Source organism: Strigops habroptila, chromosome 4 (assembly GCF_004027225.2).
Source record: "Strigops habroptila isolate Jane chromosome 4, bStrHab1.2.pri, whole genome shotgun sequence".
NCBI lineage: Eukaryota > Metazoa > Chordata > Aves > Psittaciformes > Psittacidae > Strigops > Strigops habroptila.
In genome coordinates this window covers 84,987,555-85,011,038 of record NC_046358.1, presented here as the reverse complement: position 1 = coordinate 85,011,038, position 23,484 = coordinate 84,987,555, and the positions used below count along the sequence as shown (strand labels likewise).

General features: G+C 56.1%; 2 protein-coding genes and 1 long non-coding RNA gene across 5 annotated transcripts in view; all 3 read right to left on the bottom strand.

The window, feature by feature from the left end:
* The window catches only part of SLC9A3R2 (SLC9A3 regulator 2), a 32,979-nt gene extending 29,600 nt beyond the window's left edge, over window positions 1–3,379 (bottom strand). Inside the window, exon 1 of one of the 3 annotated variants that reach the window (XM_030485102.1) lies at window positions 2,708–3,379. In XM_030485102.1, the coding sequence (XP_030340962.1) occupies window positions 2,708–2,917 (210 nt within the window). In that variant the 5' untranslated portion in view covers window positions 2,918–3,379. Of the gene's footprint in view, window positions 1–525; window positions 672–2,707 lie in introns of those variants that run through there. The other 2 variants (XM_030485103.1, XM_030485104.1) reach the window with 2 other exon arrangements.
* A 6,717-nt stretch (window positions 3,380–10,096) lies between these two features.
* Window positions 10,097–12,256, bottom strand: NPW (neuropeptide W). Its single transcript, XM_030485108.1, is given in 3 exon segments — window positions 10,097–10,500; window positions 11,774–11,800; window positions 11,802–12,256. Coding segments are annotated over 3 exon segments (438 nt in total). The 5' UTR covers window positions 12,177–12,256; the 3' UTR covers window positions 10,097–10,464.
* An 8,883-nt stretch (window positions 12,257–21,139) lies between these two features.
* Window positions 21,140–23,478, bottom strand: LOC115607612. Its single transcript, XR_003991293.1, has 2 exons — window positions 23,170–23,478; window positions 21,140–22,154 (listed from the first exon to the last, which is right to left on the bottom strand). It is a non-coding gene; the product is annotated as an uncharacterized LOC115607612 (long non-coding RNA).
* Window positions 23,479–23,484: the final 6 nt, after the last annotated feature.

Here is a 23,484-nt window from a genome sequence, read left to right as displayed (position 1 = left end):
GCCCGAAGGGTGCTATTCCCGCAAGCCCCAGAAAATCCATCTGCTCCCTTTCAGATCTATTTACATGAGACATCAGACGGTGCTGCTGATACCAGCAAGGCAGCGCTTGTGCAAGGCCACGTCTCCCAGAGGGGACCCAGGAGCAGGCAGCCAGAGCACAGCGGTGGCAGGAGATGCAGATGGGTGATGCCAGCGGGGAAGGTATAAGAGAAAGATGCGGAGTCCCACACCCAGACCCTGCAGTTTGGGTGCTACAGGCACTAAGACACCACAATGAATCACCGGCAAGGAGCAGGGTCCTGCAGAGCACAAGGAAACGCAGAGGGACCACAGAAGATCCCAACCTGCCAGGGTGCAGCACAATGCCAAGGTCCCCAAGAGCCACAGCAAGAGCAGCAATGGAGCAAGCATCCCCCAGCCCTGAGAGTGGATGAGCAGAAGGGGCTTTTGGCAACAAGCTCCCCAAACAAGTTGCTGTGAGGACAGCAGCGAGGTGGAAGGCAAAGCAGCAGCAGGACACCCTACCCGCTTCCGAGCCATGCTCACAGCCTTGAGTCCGCAGCTCCTCTGAGGACAGCACAGCCTCCCCTGCGCATCCGGCACCTCAGGACCTTCTCAGCCCCGGTCCAGCCGCATGATTTCCGCAGCTCCACCCAAGCTTTCATCCCTGGAGACACCAGCACCAGCCCGGCCGAGCCGTCCCGGGTCCTTCCACCCTCGTCAAACAACATCGGCCCAGGAAGGAGGCTCATGGTGCCATCAGGAGCAGCTCTGTTCATCCCTCCTGCTCGGAAGGAGATGCCTCTGCCCATGCACCGCAGTGAGGATCCAGAGGTTATCCTCACTCCGGGCACAGTGGGAGGGCAGGAGCCCGCTGCTCTGCCCGCCTGGACAGGGAACCAAGGAGCCAGGATGCAGTTTTGCATCCAAGACGCGAAACACCCTGAGAACACGTTCTGCCTTCGCTCCTTGGGTAAGGCCAGGAAAACACAGAGAACAAAGACACAAATGCTGCCAGCTTCAGCCCGAAACACAGTTACACCCAAACAGCAAGGCCTTGTTTGCTGCGGGCTCTGTCCCACTGCAGCTTCAGAGGCCCATGGAGAGGCTTAGTTACTTATTCAAGGTTGGGGACCTCAGAAGAGGCCACAGCAAACTGACTGCTCTATCCCATCAGTAGGAGCCAGCATAAGACCTGCCATGGCATCGCCTTTCCCACAGTCCATCAGTGCTGAGGATCTATTTCTGGGGGGAAGAGGTTTCTTGCTGTATTGATGCAGGAGGAAGGATGATCCCAAAGCATCCCAGAGTGGGCTGCTCCCCACTTGTACACTCAATGATGCCATCACAGCAGGAACATGGCAGCGAGATCCACAACACCCTGGATGGAGTGGACACTCCATCCCATTCACTGCTCTGCGATTGCCAGGGCTCCATCCTGCCTCCGTGAGCAGAAAATGGAAGGCAGGAGAATGTCTCCCATTTCTCTGGCCTGCGGAAGAGCCCTGCACATTTCAAAGGCTCAGCTGGCTGCCTCCGCTCCGCTATCGCCCATCCCAGCTTCAGCAGGGAGTCCTGATGGCTTCCAGTACGACGCAGCTCCTCACAGGAACACAGCCCTTTGTGCCCAGCCGGATCAAAGGCAGGAATCCTCCTTCAAGGGTTTGGAAATCACATTCAAGACAAACATTAACTAATACACAGCTGCCTCAGATCATCCAAACAGGCTCAATCAGCCACGGAACCCACCAAGCCTGTGGAGAGGAGGCCATGAGGCTTTACTGCAGCCACCTGGAAGGCTTTGCCTCACCTTCTGCACAGCAACATCCATGGCTGGGAGCCTACAACCCCCCAAAACCCCACCAGGTCCCCCCAAAACCCACACAAGGCCCATCCCTGCTCTGCCCTGATAAAGCACTGGCAGTAGGGGCTGGATGTATGTTTTAGGTTACTAAAGCACCAAACCCCACAGAGCCCCATGAGCCATTCGACAACCAGCACATTGGGTGCTGTGCTCCAGAGCAGCTTGAATCTCACCACTGGGTTTTTTTGGCCTAAACAGTTTAATAAATACAAGTTTCAGTTTATAAGCAGAAAATGACGGAGTCTGAAGTGTGCAGCTTCTGTTACAGAGCTGAGAAATGGCTCACTCAGTTCCCTCAGGCACAGCCATGCTCTAACACCAACCATTCCTCCCCTGCAAGCCCCATCTCACCAAAGCCAAACTGCTGAACATCTGCAGAGCTTGCTCAGTAGATTTTAAGGCATCTTTATATGCTCTGGGCGGTATAAGCAGGAGCAGCACACCCAAAGCGGCCAAGAGCTGGAAATAAAGCCCGAGTCTCCCCATTCCTTTCCACCACTGATTGCATAACACAGCAGCGCCCTGCCCATACCGAAACACCTTCAGCTTTCCCACCTCTACACAACAGCAGCGAGACAGACCACACCACGCAGCCATTCCCACGGGAACCCAGTGTCCCAGGCACACAAAGCCCCTCTGCAGCCCAGGCCTCGATTTTGGGGGGCACTCACCCCACTCCACCAGCACTATCCAACCCGGGGATGCTCCAGCACGGCTATTTTGGGTGCAAACCACCCTTCCAAGCGCACCCGAGGGTGGTTGGAGCAGGGCAAAACTAAGCCGGGAAGGGAGGCCCGTAGCCGGGGCGCTCACCCCGGGGGTACCGCGGTCCCCTGCCCGTACCTGGTGGTGCGTCTCCTGCTCCACGTTGAGCCCGTTCACCTCGACGACGCGGTCCCCGGCGCGCAGCCCCGCCGCTTCGGCGGGCGAACCGGGCTCCACTTTGCGGATGAACTGCCCGCTCTTGCCCTTCTCGCCGTGCAGGTGGAAGCCGTAACCGCTCTCCCCCTTCAGCATGCGGCACAGCCGCGGCTTCAGCTGGTCCTTGGCCATGGCCCGGCGGCGGCAGCAGCAGCGGGAGGGCGGGCACGGGCGGGCGGCCGCGGGGCCGCTTTTATGCGCGGCCCGGGGCGGGCGCGGAGGGGCGGGACGGCGCCGGGGCCGGGGCCGGGGCTGCGGCCGGAGCCGGGGCTAGGGCTGGGGCCGGGGCCGGGGCTGGGGCCGGGGCGCTGCGCACCGCGGCCATGCTGCGCGCTGCCCCGCGGCGCCGGGAGCGCGGCGGGCGGGGACGGGCCGGAGCCGGGGACGGGGCGGGCGGAGCCGGGGCGGAGCCGCTGTAAGGGACGGGGCCGGGGACGGGCGAGGGACGGGGCGGGCGGAGCCGGGACCGGGATCGGGATCGGCACCGGGATCGGCACCAACACCGGAACAGCACCGGCATCGGCACTGACACCGGGACCGGCACCGGGCAGACGGAGCCGATGCAGCCCCGGTGCCGGTGGCGCGGGGGTCCCCGGGGCTGATCGCGGCCTCCTGCACTAACGGATCGGGGCTTCGCGGGCTCAGCTCCGGTTCCCGATCCCCCTCTCCCGGTGCAGCTCCCGGGCAGTGGCAGCCCCGCGGGCACCGGCTGGAGCCCATCACCCCCAGGCCAGCCCCGGGGCTGCTGAGCCGGGACCCCCAAAACCTGCATCCTCGGGGTACCGGGGCCAGGGATCATCATCCCCGGGGACACGGGACCGTGGAGGGGAGGCTGTGGGGAGCAGGGCCTGGAGCGGAGGCTGTGCGTGCATCCAGAGGTCATCCTGAGCTGATGGGATGTGCTGGGAACCCCTGGTCCAGAGCGGGGAGGATGGCGCCCAATATCTCCTCTGCCCACCCAGCCCCAGCCCATGACCACAGGGAGATGTGGAGCTCCTGGTGGGATGCCTCCACCGAGCTGGCCAGGCTGGCACACACGGAGCTCATGGGCTGATGCCCTCCATACATTCACATGAATGAGCTCTAAAACGTTCTGTGCCCCCCCAAGCACCAGGCTGGGGATGGGGTTCATCAACACACAGCTCTGCTGTCCCCATCCCAAACCATCCTGGCAGGGAAAGGCTCCTGCTCCATCCTCAGTGCTCCTGGGAGAGGCTGTCCAGGTTTCACCTAGAATGAGCTTGTTTGGGTGAAACCATCTTCACCCTTTTGCATTCCTGGGCTTCAGTTCCTTGCAATGTTTTACAAGGAGGAAATGAGCCGGATCAGTTGTCACAGTGCTGGGCGCCACGTTCCTGTCTCACAGGTTCCTCACCCTCCTCTGGTATTTCTCCTTCCCCAACTGCTTTCCTCTACCAGATCTTTACAGAGCCGAAGCAAACGCAGTGCCCAGCTTGAGGTGGCAAAGAAAAGACTCCAGAAGTGAATATGGATTCACTTCTAATTTGTTGTCTGCCTCATAAAAAAGACTTCGCTGCAGTTAGATGTAAAATCACTCTTCAAAGGAATGATGCTCAACCATGAAAGATGCTTGGTGGTGTGTCTTAGAGGAAAAGAATGGCATTATTCCCCTCCAGCAATCTTCCCACCCTCGTTTCCCGTCGGGAATGTGCTACTTGGGTGCCGCATCCCAGGAGAGAAGGACGACACCAGCTGCCTTTGTGCCCAGGCCCCTTTGGTGCAGAAGTGCCGATCCCGGCACAAGATCCTGGGTGACAGGGGAGGAAACCAGAGAGATGGGAAGCCCGGGGCCTGTTTTATTGCTGTGGAACACAAGTGCTCCCTTGAGCCTCTTTGTGGAGTCCCGGAGCCTTTTATCGCACTGGAGGAGTGCGAGTAATTGATTTTTCCACTCCCTGACCAGAGCAAAACGTGGGGGGGGGGAAGAGGGGTTGTGTCAAGTTGGTTTCAACAAGAAAACCCTTTTCGTTTTATCCAGTGCAATAAAAACAACGAGGGAGAAAATCTCTGGGGTGGTCGGAATATTTTAACCCTTTGGAATGTCTTTTTAAATGGCAAGAAAAGGAAAGGGAGAAAAAAGCGTTTCAAAAAGGTGAAAATGGGATGTTTGAAGTTTGCAAAAATGCCTATTTTTGGAGCACATTTTCCCAAGTGTGACCTGGATTTGTGTGTTTTTTCCAACCTCAGTGTCCCAAAAAGGCTTTTTTTCCCCCAAACCATCTATTCCTTGTGGAGGAATTAAGGAGGGTCTGGTACCAAGAGGTACCTGGTGGAGATGCCGGGACCTTCAAATCACTCCGAGGAAGGCTTTAGGAAACCTTCCAGCCTGAGCATCCCTGTCCACACCCAAGGGCATCCCAGCCCTCACTCCCAAGGACATCAGAACCCCAGACTGAGCCACCACCAGCTCCCCTCCCGCAGACACATGTATGGGACTGGGTAGAGCCCAGCCTCAGCACAGGAGTTCTGCCTTCCTGCTGCTGGTCACAAACTTTGGGAGCCTAAACTGGAGCATTTATTTCCTGATCCCACTATTTTGGGAGCTGTGCTGTGCCCTTAGCTTGGGAAGAGGGACCCAGGTCTTCCTTCACCCCAAGGCAGAAGGTGGCCAAGGTCTCCTGTGATGTGGAGCCTGGCGGTGACCAGCCCAGCTCCATGGTGGAAAGCCAGGTATGGAGCAAGGGGCAGATAAACACCAGCCAAACGTGCTGCTGGGGAGGAGGAGGCTGAGCGGGAGGAAGAGCATCTCCCATGGCTGAGGTGGAAACGGTGTCTCACGAAAGCCGAAGGGAGGAGTGTCCGGCAGCGCCTTTTCCTTGCCCTCCCTTTGGCGGAGCTCCCATCCCCGAGCAGGACAAGCACAAGGCAGCAACTTGCATCCCGGCAAGGGAGAAAGGGAGAAGCCACAAGATCTGCCCTTGAGAAACGTGCTGAAAACGTGTCTCCTCTTTGGCAGAAGATGGCCCAAAGGAAAAACCTCTCCTTTCTTTGGCACCCTCATCATCGGGGATGTCTGATGGTCCCCACAGGGAGCTGCTGCCGCAGTGATTAGCTCTGACCATTAATGATGAAGTCTTGGGCTTTCCACCTGCATGGATGTGCTCATTCCTCCCTCATTTTGGCATCACCCAGCACGGGGCTGTCGGTCCTGGGAGCTCACACGGAGCAGGGAAAGGCCAATGATTTCTCTGTGCTGCCAAAGGAACAGGGCACGAGAGGAGAGCTCCTCAAAAGCAGCGTCTCATTTTCTCCGAGCCTCTGTGTGTGGCACTATTGAGCTGTAAACACGTTCCAGGTTAGATTTATGGGGGTGGAAGGAGACTTGATCATTAGGAGGATTAATTATGTGCTCTGTGGGTTGTGAAAGCCCAGAAAGTTCAGTTTCACTGCTGAGAGCTGGGACATGCCTCTTGCACAACCTGCCAGGTCCCTTATGGCTTGCGAGCAGACACGGTGCTATAGGTACCAAGCTGGAGGGGGTCTGAGCTATCCCACATTCCAGCACATCCATGGACAAGTGTGGAAGCAACAATGCTGCTCCCACATGCCGGTGCTGTGCAAACCACCCTGCTCTGCACCCCCCATGTCCCCACAGCCTCCAGCCTGCCGCTGACCTCCGTTCTCCCCTGGAAGGGCTGAAATGGCTCTAGCAGCTACAGGAAAACCACATGGATATGGGATTGCAGAGGGATTTGCTCCTGGAGAGGCTGGTGCTGGCACAGCTCATTTCCTGAGCCGGATGCCAGCCAGTGCTGGTGCCATGTGCCAGCCACAGCAAGGACATGGATGTAAGAGCAGCACCGAGCCCTCCGGCTGGCTCTGAGGTGCCCTGTCCTTGGGTCCTCCAAGCACCCATCCCCAGGAGCACTCATTCCCAGCAGCACCCATCCCCGGGTGAGGCTGGTGGTGGAACACGTCTGCGGAAGTGCCACCGTGGCAGAGGGGACCTCCCCAGGCAGGAATGCACCCTTGAGATCCCTGCCAGCACCCGGCCTGCCGTGCTCCACCACAGCCACCTCCTCCCCTGGCAGAAGAGCAGCAGGGTGATGCCACCAGCCATGGGAGCTGGACCCGAGCCCCAGGGTGGTGGCAACCTGAGTGAGGAGCAGGAGAAACACATCAAGAGGGTTTTGCAGGGCTGGAGGTGGATGGAGATGGGACACCTCCTCTGCCAGCCATGCCATAGCAGCCCAAAGGGCTCAAGGGTGGGAGTGTGGGACCCATGGAGGGTCCCAACCCCGCATTTCCCCTCGGGCACCCCAGGAACAGCCCCGGGCTGTGCAGCCGGGAGATCCCTGCCTGTGTCTCAAAGCCACTGTCACCTTATCAGCGCCCTGGACATCTGGGAAGCAGGCAACCAGTGGGCACAGAGATACCATTATCTCCTGTTCTCTGCAGCTCCTGCCCCTTATCTCCAGCCTCCCTCAATTCCCGTGGCTGGTGTCAGTGTGAAGCTGTGGACAGCCCGGTGGGACAGGAGGAGACCCCTGGCAGACCCTCAGCACTGGGTGCTGCAGCCTGGGGTTCTGCACCAGGACTCTCCGGGGTACCCAGCTCTGCCCAAGGGTTCTCCATCCCCAGCCACACTGCACCCAACAGGGGCCACCCAGCCTGGCCCGGCTCAGCCCCAGCATCCCAGCGGGGCAAGGAACAGCTCCTGGGCAGAGCCGATGGAGGAGGAAATTCCTTGGGGAGTTTTCTTCCTCCTCGTACATGCAGGGGCCCTGCAGCCATTGTGTGTGTGTTCATGGGCCAGCCCTGGTGTGAGCTCACCCCGGCTCCCCCGGAGCTGGCGGTTCCTGCCCTCCCCAAAGCCCCCAGCCCCGGCGTGCCCAGTGGATGCTGCTGCTCCCTTGGGAGAGGCCGGAGAGCCGGGAAGGAAAGGGAGCTGCCCCGGGCTTGGGCCGGGTTGGGGTGGGACGTCTTCCTGCCCAACGCAGCCCCTGGGATTCCTCTTGCACTAGAACAAAGTGCGTGCACTGGCACGGCAGGCTGGGTGATGGCACACTCCATCCAGGAAAGCTGGGAAAGCTTCCCTGCGCCAGCCGGCCCTGGCTCTGGAGAGGGGAGCTGGGTCCGCAGAGCACCCAGGCAGCACCTCAGGGATGGACCTGGACCAGCAGCTGGATCCAGGTTCAAACCCCGTGTGTGCTGCTCTGGGACCCAGAGCCCAGGAGCAGCCCCAGCCCTGGGCTGCCCTAATCCACAGATGGAGCAGCGGGACAGGCTTTAGCCTGGAGCTTCCATCCCCTCCTGCTTCCATCCCCTCCCAGGCCTGGTCTTGGCTGGGCTGTGCAGGCAAAGGAGCTCCCATGGGAGCAGTTCCCTGCTCTGCAAGGGCACAGGGATGGGGACGTGGTGGCTGGGCTCATCCTCAGCCCTGCTGCAGCTCCCCAGCCCTCTCCATCCCCTGCATGGCCACAGGATGGAATGGCAAAGCCACCTCGGTGCCACCTCACTCCTGGCACCCCCTGCACCCTGCCCACCACCCTACAGCCTCAGGGACCTGGTGGGATGTGGTAGGAGGGAAGGGGTGTCATCTGGTTTCTGAGCTCCCCATATCTCCCAAAGCCCAAAAAGGTGCTGGGAATCAACCTCTTGTGTTGCAGTTATCTCTGTAAAGCTGCTTTGTGGGGGTGAAGGGACAGGATCCCATCACACTGCTCAGCTCTGGGCCTGTCCATGCTCCCCACGAAAGCTTTTGTCCCCCTCTTTGCTCCTGGCTGCAAACCCAGCCTATGGCAGGCAGAGACCAGCATCCTCCCCAAGAATCCCTGAGGCTGCTTTTCATCTTGGGGCATCCATGGGGCCCAGGACAGGGGGTCCCCATGGTCCAAGTTGTGGGTCTGGGCATGCAGCCCCAGAGCGAGAGGGGCAGGAGGCAGAGTGTGGGAAACTCAGTATCTCCCCCAGGACCTGTCTTTTAGAAGGAATGAGATGAACATCCATCAGGGACTGTTGGGTCCTGCCCCGAGGCAGGAGGGATAATTAAACACCACCTTAAGCTTTCTTTCATATTGGGCTTGTTGATCCCCAGGGAAAGCCCAGACCTCTCTGGAGAGCTGGGAGCACAGAGGATATCACCTTGCAGCCCCGCTGGGGACTCAGCTCATGCTCCTCAACAGCAACAGGAAACATTATTTCACAAGGTGAGAAGTGAAGGGCTTGTGGTTAACTGAGAGTCTGACTGCTTTTGCCCCAGTAATTGCACAGAGAAGCATCTCTTTCCAACAGATGAGGACGAAAGTGCACACTCGAGTCTCATCTCTCAACACATCATCCTTCATCCCCCTCTCTGTGCATCCCACTTCACCTTTTCTACCTCATTTATCACTTACCTCCATCAAGAAGGGCACTTTGCCTCAGTGGCCACTCCACAAGCTCATTGGCACTGGGACAGGTACAGCCCTGCTCAAGTGCAGATGCCTAATGGGTTACTGGCAGTCGTGGCTCATTTGACCCATCCAAGCACTGCACTGATGAAGAGCAGAAATTGGAAACTCATGGAGGGGGGAAGGAGAGGGGCCATGGAGGAAAAACCAATTGGGAATCAGCTGCGAGAGAATGGCCCTTCATGTGTTATAGCACCTGAAATACACCCTGAGACCTTCAGGGGTGATGCAGCCCCTCAAGGGGCAGCAGCAGGCAGGGCTTAGCGTGCACTTCCTAATGAGCACCATGAGGGGTTTTCCTTTCGGATCCAAACCAAAGGCAGCACAAAGCACGCTGTCCCAGCTCCATGGTCAGCCACAGGGGCTTGGCAGGAGCAGGCAGCTCAAGCAAGAAGGGTGGAAACGTCTCTTTTTGCCAGATTTCCTGCAAAGTCTGCCAGCGCCGGCGGGTGAGAGCTCAGCAATTCACAGGAGCTCGGCTCAGCCCCTCCAAACCTCAGGTTTCCTTTAGGCTCAGATCCCACCCGCTCCAGCACTGGGTGCTCCTGCCTGGCCCTGAGGTTCCTCCCTGTTTTAATGGGGAGTTACATTTATTTTTCATCAGTGGAGACGTTAAATTCTAAGCAGGCAAATAAAGAACTGGAGCAGCAAGAACTCCCAGAGCTGTTGTGCAGCCCAGTCCGGGAAAGGTTCTAACTTTGTCATCTTAATTGACACTTGGTCTGGCAGGAACTCCCATACGGGCAGTAAAAGGGATTTACTGTAAAGCTGCAGAAGAAACTGTGTCAAGGAGTTAAATCATGTCAGAAAAATCTGGGAGTGACCCGTCTGCTGAAGTGTCTGCACCACGTTTTGCTTTGAGAAACCCCGAAACACACCAGCACAAGGGAGGCAAAGCTTCCTTTGATCGATTCTCATTTAATGAGGGCAGGTTCCTAGGGAGCAAAGGGACATGGTTGTGTCACATTGCAAACCAGCTAGTCCAGAAAGCTACCAAAAAAAAAAAATCAACAAAAATAAATCCTCTTCCCTGTTTATTTCTCCCCAAGTTCAGAGCACGGGTTGACCTGAAACCGACATGAATTTACCACTGCGAGTAGGCAGCAGCCATGAAAAACCAGGGTTGTTCGGGAATGCAATTGTCTATGTGGTGTCAGAGAGGTCAGAGTACCCGGACATCCACCGATGAGACTCTTCCTCGCCAGGCAGGGTGAGCAGTTTCCACCTCGGGCAGTTGATGCTCCTCCGGCGCTGGCAGCGGCCCCTTCAGCGGATCAGAGCCATGTCTTCCAGGGGGAGAAGCTGCAAGGAGAAGAGGGGACAGGTTATTTCGGAGCCTCACCTGCACATCCGGCTGAGCACCACCGCCCTTCCCACGTGGGACCACGATTCTGCTCTGCACAGTGCTCAAACCAGCGCTGCCTCCAGGTCATTCATCCAGTATTCTCCTCCGTGGGCTCAGATCCAACCCGTGGTGACTGCGACCACGCAGATGAAGCCCCTGCAGACACCCAGATACAGGCTTGGGGGATCCCATGGGAATTGGGCTGTGAAATCAAGGGGTGCACGCACGGATGCAGGTGCAGAGCCGCAGCGTGGTACCCGGGATGCTCTGCCTGCACGCAGCCAAGCTGCAGATGTAACACAGGGCTGAGCTGCCCTGTCTGGGCTGTCCCAGAGATCTTAATCCCAGATTTCCTCTAGAAAATGAAGGAATGAGGAATCCAGCTCCATGCTTCAGGGGCTGATCCAACGGCTAAAAGCCTCCGTGGATTTCAGCTGGATGTTGGCTCCAGCTTTATAGAAGAGGAAAGAAATCGACTGTCTGGAGCCAGGCTGAGCCCCGCAGGGACAGGGGTGCTGGGGGGGGTCACACCGGGAGCACCTCGCACCGGGGCAGCCCAGCTCCCTGCTTGGGGCACCCCAAAACCCCACCGCCTGCGGGATGGGAGACCGCAGCAAGGCTCTGTGCACCCTCAGTTACCTGCTGAACCCTCTCCATGGTTCCATGCACCCCCAGTTATGTGTTGAACCCCCCCTATAGCTCCGTGCACCCGCGGATACCTGGTGACATCCCTCCAAGGATCCGTGCACCCCCATTTACCTGCTGAACGCCCTCCAAGGCTTCATGCACCCCCATTTACTTGGTGAACCCCCTCCACGGCTCTGTGCACCCCCAGTTACCTGTTAACCCATCTCCAAGGCTCCGTGCACCCCATTACTCCCTCTAAGGTTCCGAGCACCCCCAGTTACCTGGTGAACCCCCTCCAAACCTCTGTGCACCCCAACTTCTGTGTTGAACTCCCTCCAAGGCTCCGTGCACCCCCATTACCCCCTGAAAGGCTCCGTGCACCCCCCGTTACCTGGTGAACCTCCTCCATGGCTTTGTTCACTCCTATTACCCCCTCCACGGCTCCGCGCACCCCCGTTACCTGGTGAACCCCCTCCAGCACCCCGGGGTGCCGCAGCCACCCCGCCGCACGACGCCCGCACCCCGGGCAGTGGCACCCCTCAGAAGCAGCCTTCGGTGCCCCGTCCCCGCCGCCCCCCGCCCGCCCGTCGGGACCGGGGTTACCTGAGCCTGGCGGGGCCCGGGGGGGGGGCCGGGCGGGAGCCGGGCGGGGGCCGCCCCAGCCCCAGCCCCGCCGGAGCAGGCGCTGCAGGAGGCGGCCGGGGCCGGGGCCGGGGCCGGGCGGCGGCGGGGCGGGCGGGGGGCTCTCGCCGTCGGGGCGGCCCGGGGGCAGCGGCGGGGCGGCGGCGGGTCCCGGGGGGCGTCGCGGGGGCTCGGCCGGCAGCTCCCGGCGCCACAGGTACGGGGAGCGGCGGACGCCCATGAGCAGCCCCGAGGCGCGTCCCACCGTGTGGTACCGGGGGCTGGCGACGTGCTTGTACCAGGCGCCCGCCGGTGCCGCCGGGAGCATCAGCCCCAGCAGCACCAGGGCCCCCCAGGCACCCCCCGAGAGCTGCCCCCTCGCCATCCCGCCGGGCAGGGTGCGGGCAGGGTGCGGGCAGGGCGCACCCCGGCCCCGGGCGCCCCAGCGATCGCTGCCCCGCGCCCGTTCCCCGCCGGTTTATAGCGGCCGTCGGGAGGGGCCCCCCGCGGCTCCGCCCCGGCAGCCCCCGGCCCCCCGCACCTCCTACCTGCCGCCTCCTGCGGGCCCCCGCCCCTCCCTGCAACCCTCCGGCATCCTCCCTATGGCCCCTAGCACCCCTCCCGTCCTTGAGCGTCCCCCCCCGCAGCACTGAGCATCCCCCCAGCATCCCCGAGCATCCCCCCTGCATCCCTGAGCATCCCCCCACAGCTGCGAGCATCCCCCCTGCATCCCTGAGCATCCCCCTGCATCCCTGAGCATCCCCCCGCATCCCTGAGCATCCCCCTGCATCCCTGAGCATCCCCCCACAGCTGTGAGCATCCCCCCTGCCACCTTCAGCATCCTCCTCATGGCCCAAGCAACCTCCCCGTGGTCCCCTTTGCAGTCCCGAGCATCCTCCTCATGACCCTTAACATCCCCCCTGCAGCACCGAGCACCTCCTGCACCCCCCAGACCTCCCTGCAGCCCAGCATCTGCCCCAGCCCCTCAGGACCTGCTCAACAGCAGCAGGATTTACTGCTGGAGGAAGAGATGTTGTAAATCGACTGCAAGTGAGGACCTTCAGAGGGTCCTGGAGCTCTCCTCCAGGTAAGACTCTCTGCCTAGAGAAGGACTGACTGCAAGGCACAGGAATCATAAGAACAAATTGCAGTGATTTGCAGCAAAATCCATCCCAAGTGGGGTCCCAGAGGGAGGTGGGTGATGGAGACTGAAGCCCTGCCTTGGTGCAGAGACGATGCTGGTGCTGGGGAGCAGAGGACTCACACATCCCAGGGAGCATGGAGCCCATGGCTCCTCTCCACCTTCCTACACCCATCCCGCTCAGCTCTAACATCCCTCCCGTGATTCAGTTGCCCATGAACTCGCCTCAGTGCAGGGCAAAGTCACAACTGGTTGGAGGTGTACAGTGATGGGAAGAGACAAGACAGGGAGCCCGTGGGGGGGCTCGGACACTGGCTGTGCTCATGCACGGCTCAGACCCCCACTGTCCCTGGGCTCGCTGTCCACTCCTGCTCACTTCTCCAGCGCAGTTTGAAGCGGCCACTGCCTGACTTCCACCCAACCAGCTCCTTCAGTGAGTAGCTCCTGCTCTTCCAGCTCTTCTTTAGGAAAAAAAGATGACCCAGAGACGAATCCCTGATTCCCATAGGACATCGGCCAACTCGTCTTCCTCTCACCGAATCCTTCAGTATGCAGAGAAATCACAGACCTGCTATTCCCAGCCACTTCTGTGCCCATTTCTCCCTGTTGAAATCATTTTAACCTGCTCCCAAGGAACCTGGCAGCCTGCTTCCCACTGTCAGGCTCCCAGCTCTTGCCAGTATCCAGCCAGTCCTCACCCTCTCCGTGCAGTGACGCTTCCTCCACCAGCCCAGCTTTCACAGGTCGGTGCTTTGTGACCCTCTGCTCAGCTTTGGGACGCGTTTGGGTGTTCAAGCAGGAGACAGACCCACGCTGGGAACCCCTCAGTGTGCAAGAGCTGGTTCTGCTCATCTCAGCCAAGCAACAACCTCTTCCCATAGGAACCAGTCCCTTGGGAGGCAGGGGCAGGAAGAGCAGGGCCGGGAGCTGCAGGGAGGAGGACGAGGAGGGAAAGGGATGTGCAAAGCAGCAGTAAGACATGGGGAGGTGTAAGATGGTCAGTGCAGACCCTCACAGTTTTCCTCTTCTAGGAAGGCCAGGAGCGAGTGAAATTCCCAGCTGGTAGGAAGGGGTTCCCAGCCTTTTCCCAAGTGGAGTGCTGGAAGTTACGTGCAGAGCATGGCTCATTTCTATTAATGAACCAGACCCACAGAGTCCAACTCAGCCATGGCCCAGCTTCTTGGAAGCACCCGGGCTTACAGTAAGGATGAAGCCCGGTTCCCATCTCCCATCGAGCTGATCACTGATGGGTGGCCTATTTCTGTCACCCTTTGAGTGCTCTGGACATGCCAACGGCCTCACCACTCTCCTGCTTGATAAAGCCATTAATGAATGGCATCAGTACAGCACACTGCCAGCACTGCATCCCTCCCCGGCCACCAAACCCTGGCCACAACGGGCGACACGCTGCCAGGTTTGGTTCACTCAATAAAAGCCATTATAATCCCTTCTCCTCCCAAGACTGGATCAATTCTGAACGACCTGACTCTCTGTGTGCACAAGGCAGAGGCTCCTTCCTGCCTGTGCCCCATTCCCAAGCAAACAGCAGCTTTAGGAGCTGACGTTTCGCTGCACCAACGTGGGCTCAACCTTCCCACAAGTGGAAGATTTGCTCATTCCTAGAGATGTGCCTGAAGTGTCTTTTACATGTATTTTTGGCATAAGTTGAATAACTTGTCACGCTGATAAAGTCTCCGGGAACTGAACTGAACTCTTTCCTCCCAGTGAATGATTCCTGCCTACAGCCTGTTGTGTCTGCAAGGCACTGGGAGATCCTTCAGGCTGATAGAGCAAAGCTCCGGATCTGTAGCAGGGAGCATGTTTCCTCTCCCAAGTACTTTTAAATATCTTCCAAACGAAGCAGCTGACAAGCAATTTGTCTTCTATTTATACTCTAAGGAACTAAAATATGATTTTAGGATCCCTATTCCCATCACAGGAGCTGATGCTCCCACAAACATCCCAGCACATCAGCAGACACATCGCACGGTGCTGCTCCGAGGTGGTCTCTGTGCCAGGATCTCCTCCAGAGGACCAAAATCCTGGTTCTTCTCAGTAAATGATGATGTTATTCCATATTTGTCAGAGTGAAGGGGAGTGGGATGTAACCATAGGGCTTTGCTGTGAAAGGAGTTAAGGTTTTCTTTTATTTTGGAACAAAATCAATCTTTTTATAAGAGGCAGCATCTGCTGCTCGGGCTCTCTGAGAGGAATGTCCCTTTTCCTCAGCACAGCTCTAAGCAGAGATACCAGAGCATGAACCAGGCTCTCAGCCTAAAAACTGCCGGAGACCCCATGGCTGGGGGTGAGAGGACAAGCTGGAGGAATCACGTCTTAAACCCCTGCACTAATCCCAGCCTGGCTCTCTCCCAATTTAATGCCTGGAGTGCTCTCGCCTCCCACCACACCACATTACTGCACCCATTCAGGATTTGTGGCTTTTGAGAATGATCTAAACGAATTTGATGTCCCAGAAAGAGGCACTTGAAAACTAAAGCGGGCTGGTTTAATGACAGCATTTCCCACATTTTGATGATAATGACTCTGGTGTTTATTGGAAGGTTTGAGCCTCAGCCCAGCATGAAAACAAAGCAATTGGAGGGGCCAGCCCTGTGCTGGGGGCTCTGCATGCCTGGGCACTAACACTGCTGCTCTACAAGACACTTCTGGGTCATTTGGGCTCTGCTGCATCTCCCTGTGGGAGTATGATGAGAGGATGGAGGCAACATCATTTGGAGTGAGGAGCCTCCTGCACTCTGGCGCAGAGCCTGCCCTCTGCAAATCACACACCTGTGGTAAGTGGGATCATCCTGTTCTTCAGGTTGGGAAGCCCAGGCCCGGAGTGTTCAAATGAGGTGCCAAAGACCATGCAAGGGAATGGCAGAGCTGGCAAGTAACAGAGCCTCCTGCACTGAGGTCCTTCACCAGGGGACTCCGCCTGGCTCTGCCTCCCCGTGCAAGATGCAGGTTTGTCTCAGAGAGACACACACAAATTAGCCCAAAGAGGCTTCGCCTCCATGGAATCAGCTGGAGGCACAAAACTGGCCAAGGAGCTGAAGTTAGAGGTTGCAGCAGGGGTGGGTTTTGCTGCTCATCCCCTGCCAGGCAATGCCACGCTCACAGAATCATAGAACACAGAAGGGTTTGTGTTGGAAGGGACCTCAAAGCTCATCCAGCTCCAACCCCCTGCCACGGGCAGGGACACCTTCCACTAGAGCAGGTTGCTCCAAGCCCCTGTGTCCAACCTGGCCTTGAACACTGCCAGGGATGGGGCAGCCACAGCTTCTCTGGGCACCCTGTGCCAGCGCCTCAGCACCCTCACAGGGAAGAGCTTCTGCCTAAGAGCTCATCTCAACCATCCTGAGCCAGAGCAAAGCCAGTGCTGCTGCAGGCAGTTGTCTTCCAGATAAGGTTCGCAGCTCAGCCTCTGCACAGCCTGGTGCTGCAGATCCCATCTGAAGAGGTGGATGTGACAAACACCCATGTGGCTGCAGAGGAGGTCAGTTGCCTGCGTCCCTGCACGCCGAGTTTCTGCGGTTCACCCTTCACCACCTTAGACTCACATCCCAGCTGCCTCCTGCATTACTCCGACAGGAGTGAGTGAAGTCTTGATGGCAAGAAAAAACCCCTGTTCCCACAGATGTGGCTGAGCAAAAGCCAACTCTTCCCAGCAGCCAGCACAGCCCTGAGCTTGCTGGTGAATCAGAGCGAGCGTGCTTTGCCACTGAGTGGGGATGAGCCACTCCAGGAGCGGGATCCAACCAGCCTCGGTCCCTTGGGGACCCCAGTGACAGCACCCCAGGCACATCGTCCCAGGAATAACAACCTTTGCCATTTTCTTACATCTCGAGTGTGTCCTCATGTAATAAAATTGAGATTATGGAGCAATTCCTTTCACCAGTGATTCAGAACATGCTGATTAAATGCTGTTTCTTTGTTCCTCTGAAATAAAGGAACTGATACAAACAAATTACGAGTTCCAACTGGGAGGAAAGACACACCTTGACTCCTTGAGAAAGCTGCTGCGTACTTTGGGGCTCTGAAGAGAAAGAGGAAACAAGACGTGGTGTTTCCTAATGTTGCAGATCTTATTAAAGTGCACTAAATTAATTCTTCTATTCCTAAGAAACGACCAATTCCTCACTATTTTTAGACTCTTGTACTATTTTAAGAGGTTTCTTTCCAGGGTCCAGTCACATGGAAGTTAAACAGCACGCAGAGAAGTCTCCAAAGGATAATAAACTATCTCAAATTACTCGGCTAATGGAACAAAGAGCACTGTAAATGTCACACATGATATAACAAGAGCAGTAGAAACCTTTACTTGAAACAATGGATCCATCAGCACTAAGTCAAAAACCCGCCCCAGACTCGGGATACTTTTGCACAGTTTCATGCAGCCAAAGGCTTGTTTGTTCACTCGAATCCTGAGCTCCCAACATGCATCCACGTTACTCATCACACACATTCTCAAGGCATCGATCACTTAGGATCTCAAAGCTCTTTACAGACCATACCAAAAGCCCACTGCACCCAGCTGAGTCAGTGGAATTATTTCTGCTTAAAACCAAGGCACAGAGAGGGAATAACTGAATCACTGACTGGAGACCAAAACTGACCCAAGGTACCGGCCCAGGTTCTCTGCCCTGCCCACCACACTCCACACACGGGTCCTCACCTACCCAGGCTTAATGAAGCCATCCATCATCTCAGGAGCTACAGGCACAATCCTGCACTTCTTCCATGACTCATCAACTTGAGAACCTGACTCTGATGGGGCTACTCGGGAGAAAGGAAGAACGCTCAGGAATCATCGCATCGCCCATCCGTCCAGCCCTGGCTTCTGCCTATTCCACCTCCAACTGGTTGGCAGAGGCTGAAGAGTCTCTGAACACCTCAAGAGCTGAAGCAATGTCATCGCAGAGTGATTTGGACATGACATAACACCAGCAAAGACTCATGATGAAAATATCCTGATGATGTGGTGTGACAGCGTTGCCTTAGAAAAGCAAAGAGGAGAATGTGAAATGCAGGTGAAGGAGCAGGGAGAGAAGATGCCATCAGATGTGTCTCCAGTGCAAGCAGATGTCTCAGCCCCCTCCAGCCCATGATTCAGTCTTTCTCCTGGAAGTAATTTACAATAGAAAGCGAGCTAATCCCCAGCTGTGTGAAGTGCAGGGTATATTTGGCTCCCATCTGAAGCGTGTTTACTGTAAGGAGGAAGAGTTGTGAGATGCATCTTCTCTTTGACAGCTCTGAGATCTCTTATCCCAAGCCCACACAACCCCAAAGTGCTCTCCCATTTTCTTGAGGTGTAATTAGGTGAGGGTATATAGTACACACAATTCTATACGTGTAAGGTAATTGGGGTAGAGGGCTCTAAGGCATGAAGATGAGAACAAAATCTGTCTTCAAGCAAAGCTGCACAGGTTGGAGTATGTTTTGCTTGGCATGAACACTTTGCCAGATTAAGAGCTATATTTGTAAACCCCTTGGAGATATCAAAAGGGAGGCGTGTTAGCAGTCCTATTCCTGGACTAGCTTTACAACTAGATTTAAATATGCTACAAACGTGTTGCAGGAAGCCCAAATCTACAAGAAGCCCCTGTCCTACATGCAGTTCTCACTGTTCACAGTGTCCCTGTAGGTGTGAGATTGCTAAAACCTCGCTAAAACCCAGCAGCAGACAAAAAGCATCCAGTTACTCAGAGCAGAGCGGCTGGGCAGGAGCTCTGAGCTGCACTCCCAAAGTTACCATCTCACCTCTCCAACTTCCCAAACTTCAGCAATGCTGAAATGGGGATGAAAATGTATCTTGTCACTTGAAAAGCGCGCCCGGGGCAGGAGCAGGGAGGGAGCTGGAGCTGTTTGGCTGCTGCCCATTGACGTTGGCTCATTGAGCTCTCTCGAGGTCCTCATCCATCTGGTTCTGGGAATTTACACACTTGTTTCACCTTGAAAGCCTAACAGTGTTCCCTCCCCGTGCTCTTGCTCTCAATTCCCAGCTAGGTACTATATTTTCTGTCAGCTGCACTTACTCTGCTCTCATCCTCCAACAAGCCGTTGCTAAAGAAAACTCTATCTCTAGGCTAATGTTTATGAATGCCTTAAAATACAACTCTTCAGACTGTGAGGATCCTGCTCCTCCCTCATCATCCTCCCCCTCTCTTAAGGAATCATTACTCTTCAGAAAAGCTTCTATCACCAAATTACACATGGTCAGGGCTGTGAATTGGAACTGCCCTCAAAAGAGGTACCTGGGTGATGCCACTGCTACTAAGAAGCTGCTTGAGGCTTATTTAAAACAAAGAAGAGAAAGAAATGATCACTTTTAACAGAACCTTTGACACATGAAAGCAAATCTCCCCGTTACACACGAAGCATCCTGCTGCAAACGAACTGCATCCACATCAAGCTGTGCATATGAAATTAATCCACGGCACAACCTTTAGCTCTACACTTGCACAAGATTTTAGTGCCAAACTATAAATATTTGATCTGTTGCTCTTCTGAGCACAATGGATTTGTTGTGCTCATCTGCAGAGTTATCAACTATTCCAAAGTATATTTATTGCTGGTTAAATGACTTGAAAAGTGCCTTTTCCTTCTGATGTTATTAGGTGACGTTTAGCGAGTAAACGTGGAAATTTACTATCCTGAGCATCAAGATTAACTCTTTATCTTGGAAAGGAAACATTTCCTGTCTGGCAACACACAGAACTAAGGACCAACCAAGGTGTTTAGCATACACACCGCAGCCTAGTTAATTATGTATTATTATATCCCTTTATGTTTTGGGGTCACACTCAGTGCTAAAATCCAGCTTCCATTTGCAATCACTAGAGAAATAAACCAGCATCCTTAAGTCATCAGCAAAGAATGATTCAATGCATTGGAAAAGTATTATAAAAACCTCTTTGCACAGCAAAATAAATTAATCTAAGCCCATGACTCACATACAGCAGCAGGATGAGTTTTCAGAGTGATGATGGGTTGAAAACAGGCTTTGGTGAATAGTTGGAATATTGGCTTTTTAGCAATTCTTTGTTCTGCTGGCTGAGAATGCGCACATCAGGAAAGCAGCATTTTCATAGGATCATGGAATCCCAGCCTGGTGTGGGTTGGAAGGGACCTTAAAGCTCATCCAGTTCCAACCCCCTGCCACGGGCAGGGACACCTTCCACTAGAGCAGGTTGCTCCAAGCCCCTGTGTCCAACCTGGCCTTGAACACTGCCAGGGATGGGGCAGCCACAGCTTCTCTGGGCACCCTGTGCCAGCGCCTCAGCACCCTCACAGGGAAGAGCTTCTGCCTCAGAGCTCATCTCAATCTCCCCTCCGGCAGGTTAAAGCCATTCCCCTTGGCCTGTCCCTACAGGCCCTTGTCCAAAGCCCCTCTCCAGGTTTCCTGGAGCCCCTTCAGGCACTGGAGCTGCTCTAAGGTCTCCCCTTTGGGAGCCTTCTCTTCTCCAGGCTGCCCCAGCCCAGCTCTCTCAGCCTGGCTCCAGAGCAGAGCTGCTCCAGCCCTCGCAGCAGCTCCGGGGCCTCCTCCACACCCACTCCAAGAGCTCCATGTCCCTCTTGTGTTGGGGCCCCTGAGCTTTTTGTTGGTTTGTTCCAGATAAACTTCGGGGACCTAGTTTGAAACGGAGCACTGGTGGGAGCGTGTCATCTGGCTGGTGCAAGCTTCCACTGCTCATGGAAGTTCTGCTGCACCGTCAAAGGACACGAAACCTTCAACGGTTTCCCCCTTCGCACACCCACTACTGCAAATACCATCCGAGAAGCAGAAGATGCCCCCGTGGGTGAGCTGCCAAGGATGCTGCCTGCCTACAGCATGCTGGAAAAGAGCCAGTGCTTCCTTTCACCAGGAATATCACACATGCTACGGGTGGGAAAACCACGCTGGCACGAAGGCACTTTGCAGGAGTGAGTCCTCGGCGCTCCTGGACCTGCAGGAAGCTGAAAGGCAGCAAGCACAAAGCCTGGTTGTGCCCAGTCACTTTGTCACCGTGTTCCTTGCGATGAGTAATGTCACTTTTAGGGCTAATGATGCAGGTGTGTTTGTGATCCTGCGCTGGCCGCGCGCGGGGGGACAGGCGTAATTGCACAGCCGAGTGACACTCAAGACAGCACATTACTGCTGCAGCCTCCAGCTCAGCTCATCTCCTGCTAATTGCTCTCCAAAATGATGCAGTTTGGACACAAAAACATTTTCAACAGTATCATTAATTCCAGAGGAGGGGAGGGGGGAACATTTCCTGCAGCGATTACAGCCACCAACCTCAGCCATTCCTCATTATTTAATACCACCCCACCAAACACACTTTAACGTTGATTATCAGAGAGATCTATATTATCTGCTCTACTCTGGAGTGGGATAAACGGGTCTCTTTAGGAGGAAGTGTTACCTGTTGTAGCCAAATTCATTTATCTGTTTTCCAAAATACTTATCAAACCTATTACTTCATTTATTTGACAGCACAGATGATGTTGAATGATGCTGGTGTCGGACTCGACAACACCGGGGTACATTTTAATGAACTCCACCATGTTTTCTGTGCTCCTTTGTCCTAAAATGATCATTTACGCCCCAAAGAAAATGAGGAGCATCTTTTAACTCAAATGACAAGGAACTCAGTGAGAATAAAGCCGATCTGAATGACAAGGATTGTCCTTACCGTCATGGAATGACAAGGATAAGCTGCTCGTCCCATCTTGAGCAAGCCATGATGCGCCCAAGTACATCCTTGGAATTTACTGTATGTTTTAATGTCCCTCAATAGGGTTTGTCTCCATTCTCTTTCCTAGAAACAGTAGTTTATTCTGAGGTGGTTTGTCTTTAAGGGTTATCGTGTCATGCCAGTGAGTAACCTGAGCATGGAGCTGCTCCCCCGAGGCTCGGGCTGAGCTGGAATCCTGCTGTGACCATCCCGCAGCACCAGCTCTGCGGCTCACGGGAGACACCCCTGTGGATGGGGTCATCCTGTCCCTCCTGGGGCACCGGGCAGCCCTTGGCTCAGGGGACAGCACTCCAGGAATGTTTGCTCAGCGGGTGACACACGCGGTGACGTGGCACAACAGGAGCCTCCTGCCAAGATCCGCGTGTTTCTGGAGACGTTCTGGGTAGATCCAGCAGCAGAACTTCCGTGTTTGACAGGGATCTGCGCTGGTTTTTCACACGGGGAAAGGAAAGTGACTCCACGTTGCTCATTTAGTGGGAATCTGGGAAAGAAAAAGGTGGCAAACCTTAAAAGTTTGAAAAACTGTGTCTGTGTCTTCCTCTGTGCTGCCCCCAAACGAGCTTTTGTGCTTTTCTACTTCGCTTCCAGGGGAACATGGCTGCGGAGCCGCTGCCAGCGCTGTTCTCCACGCTCCTGGAGCACCCTCTTCTGTTTAAGGAGCTGCAATTCCCACTTCCCAGCCCCAGCAGCAACACACAGGTCTTTAAAACACAAAATCAGCCCGCAAAGCAAGTGCAGGAACATACATTTATCTCTCAACCAACGAGATACGTCAATGATTAACTCTGGTTCCACTTCACTCTCTCTGAAAGCTCAGAGAGCTGTTCAGGTACTGGATGTGTGAATCACCACGGGCAGCACAGGTTGTGCTCTGGCTGTACCAGCATGAGCAGAGGCCATTTGTGGTGCTCTAATGGATGCGCTATCACAGACTCCTGGAATAGTTTGTGTTGGAAGGGACCTTAAAGCTCCTCCAGCTCCAACCCCCTGCCATGGGCAGGGACACCTTCCACTAGAGCAGGTTGCTCCAAGCCCCTGTGTCCAACCTGGCCTTGAACACTGCCAGGGATGGGGCAGCCACAGCTTCTCTGGGAAAAGTCTGTGCCAGCGCCTCAGCACCCTCACAGGGAAGAGCTTCTGCCTCAGAGCTCATCTCAATCTCCCCTCTGGCAGGTTAAAGCCATTCCCCTTGTCCTGTCCCTACAGGCCCTTGTCCAAAGCCCCTCTCCAGGTTTCCTGGAGCCCCTTTAGGCACTGGAGCTGCTCTAAGGTCTCCCCTTCAGGAGCCTTCTCTTCTCCAGGCTGCCCCAGCCCAGCTCTCTCAGCCTGGCTCCAGAGCAGAGCTGCTCCAGCCCTCGCAGCAGCTCCGTGGCCTCATCTGGCCTCTCTCCATCACTATCCCACTTTCCACACTGTTCCAGGTACACTTTTAAACAGGCTTTTTCCCAATCCCTTGTGGGACACCAACCCCACCGCTCCCCCCGTGCCCAAAGCACCTTGTCCCGGGGTGACCCCGCGCCGCGCCGAGCCCCCGCTGCAGGGCAGCACCCGCGGGTGCCACGGGTGGGCCTGAGCTCCCCATCTCCGCACAGCGAGGGGCTCCAGCTCCCCATGAGCGGGCTCTGGGGGCACACGGCGCGGGCCGCCGCCGCTCCGCCTTGCCGGGTACCGAGCCCGGGGTCCGCCTCCGCCTGAGGGGAGACCACCGAGATGCGGCTAGAGCGGCTCTACGGTGGGACGGGGGCGCTCCGGGCGCCGCTTCTCTATGGTCGAGTGCTTGCCGCTCTATGGCTCTGCGCTGGCGGACGCGC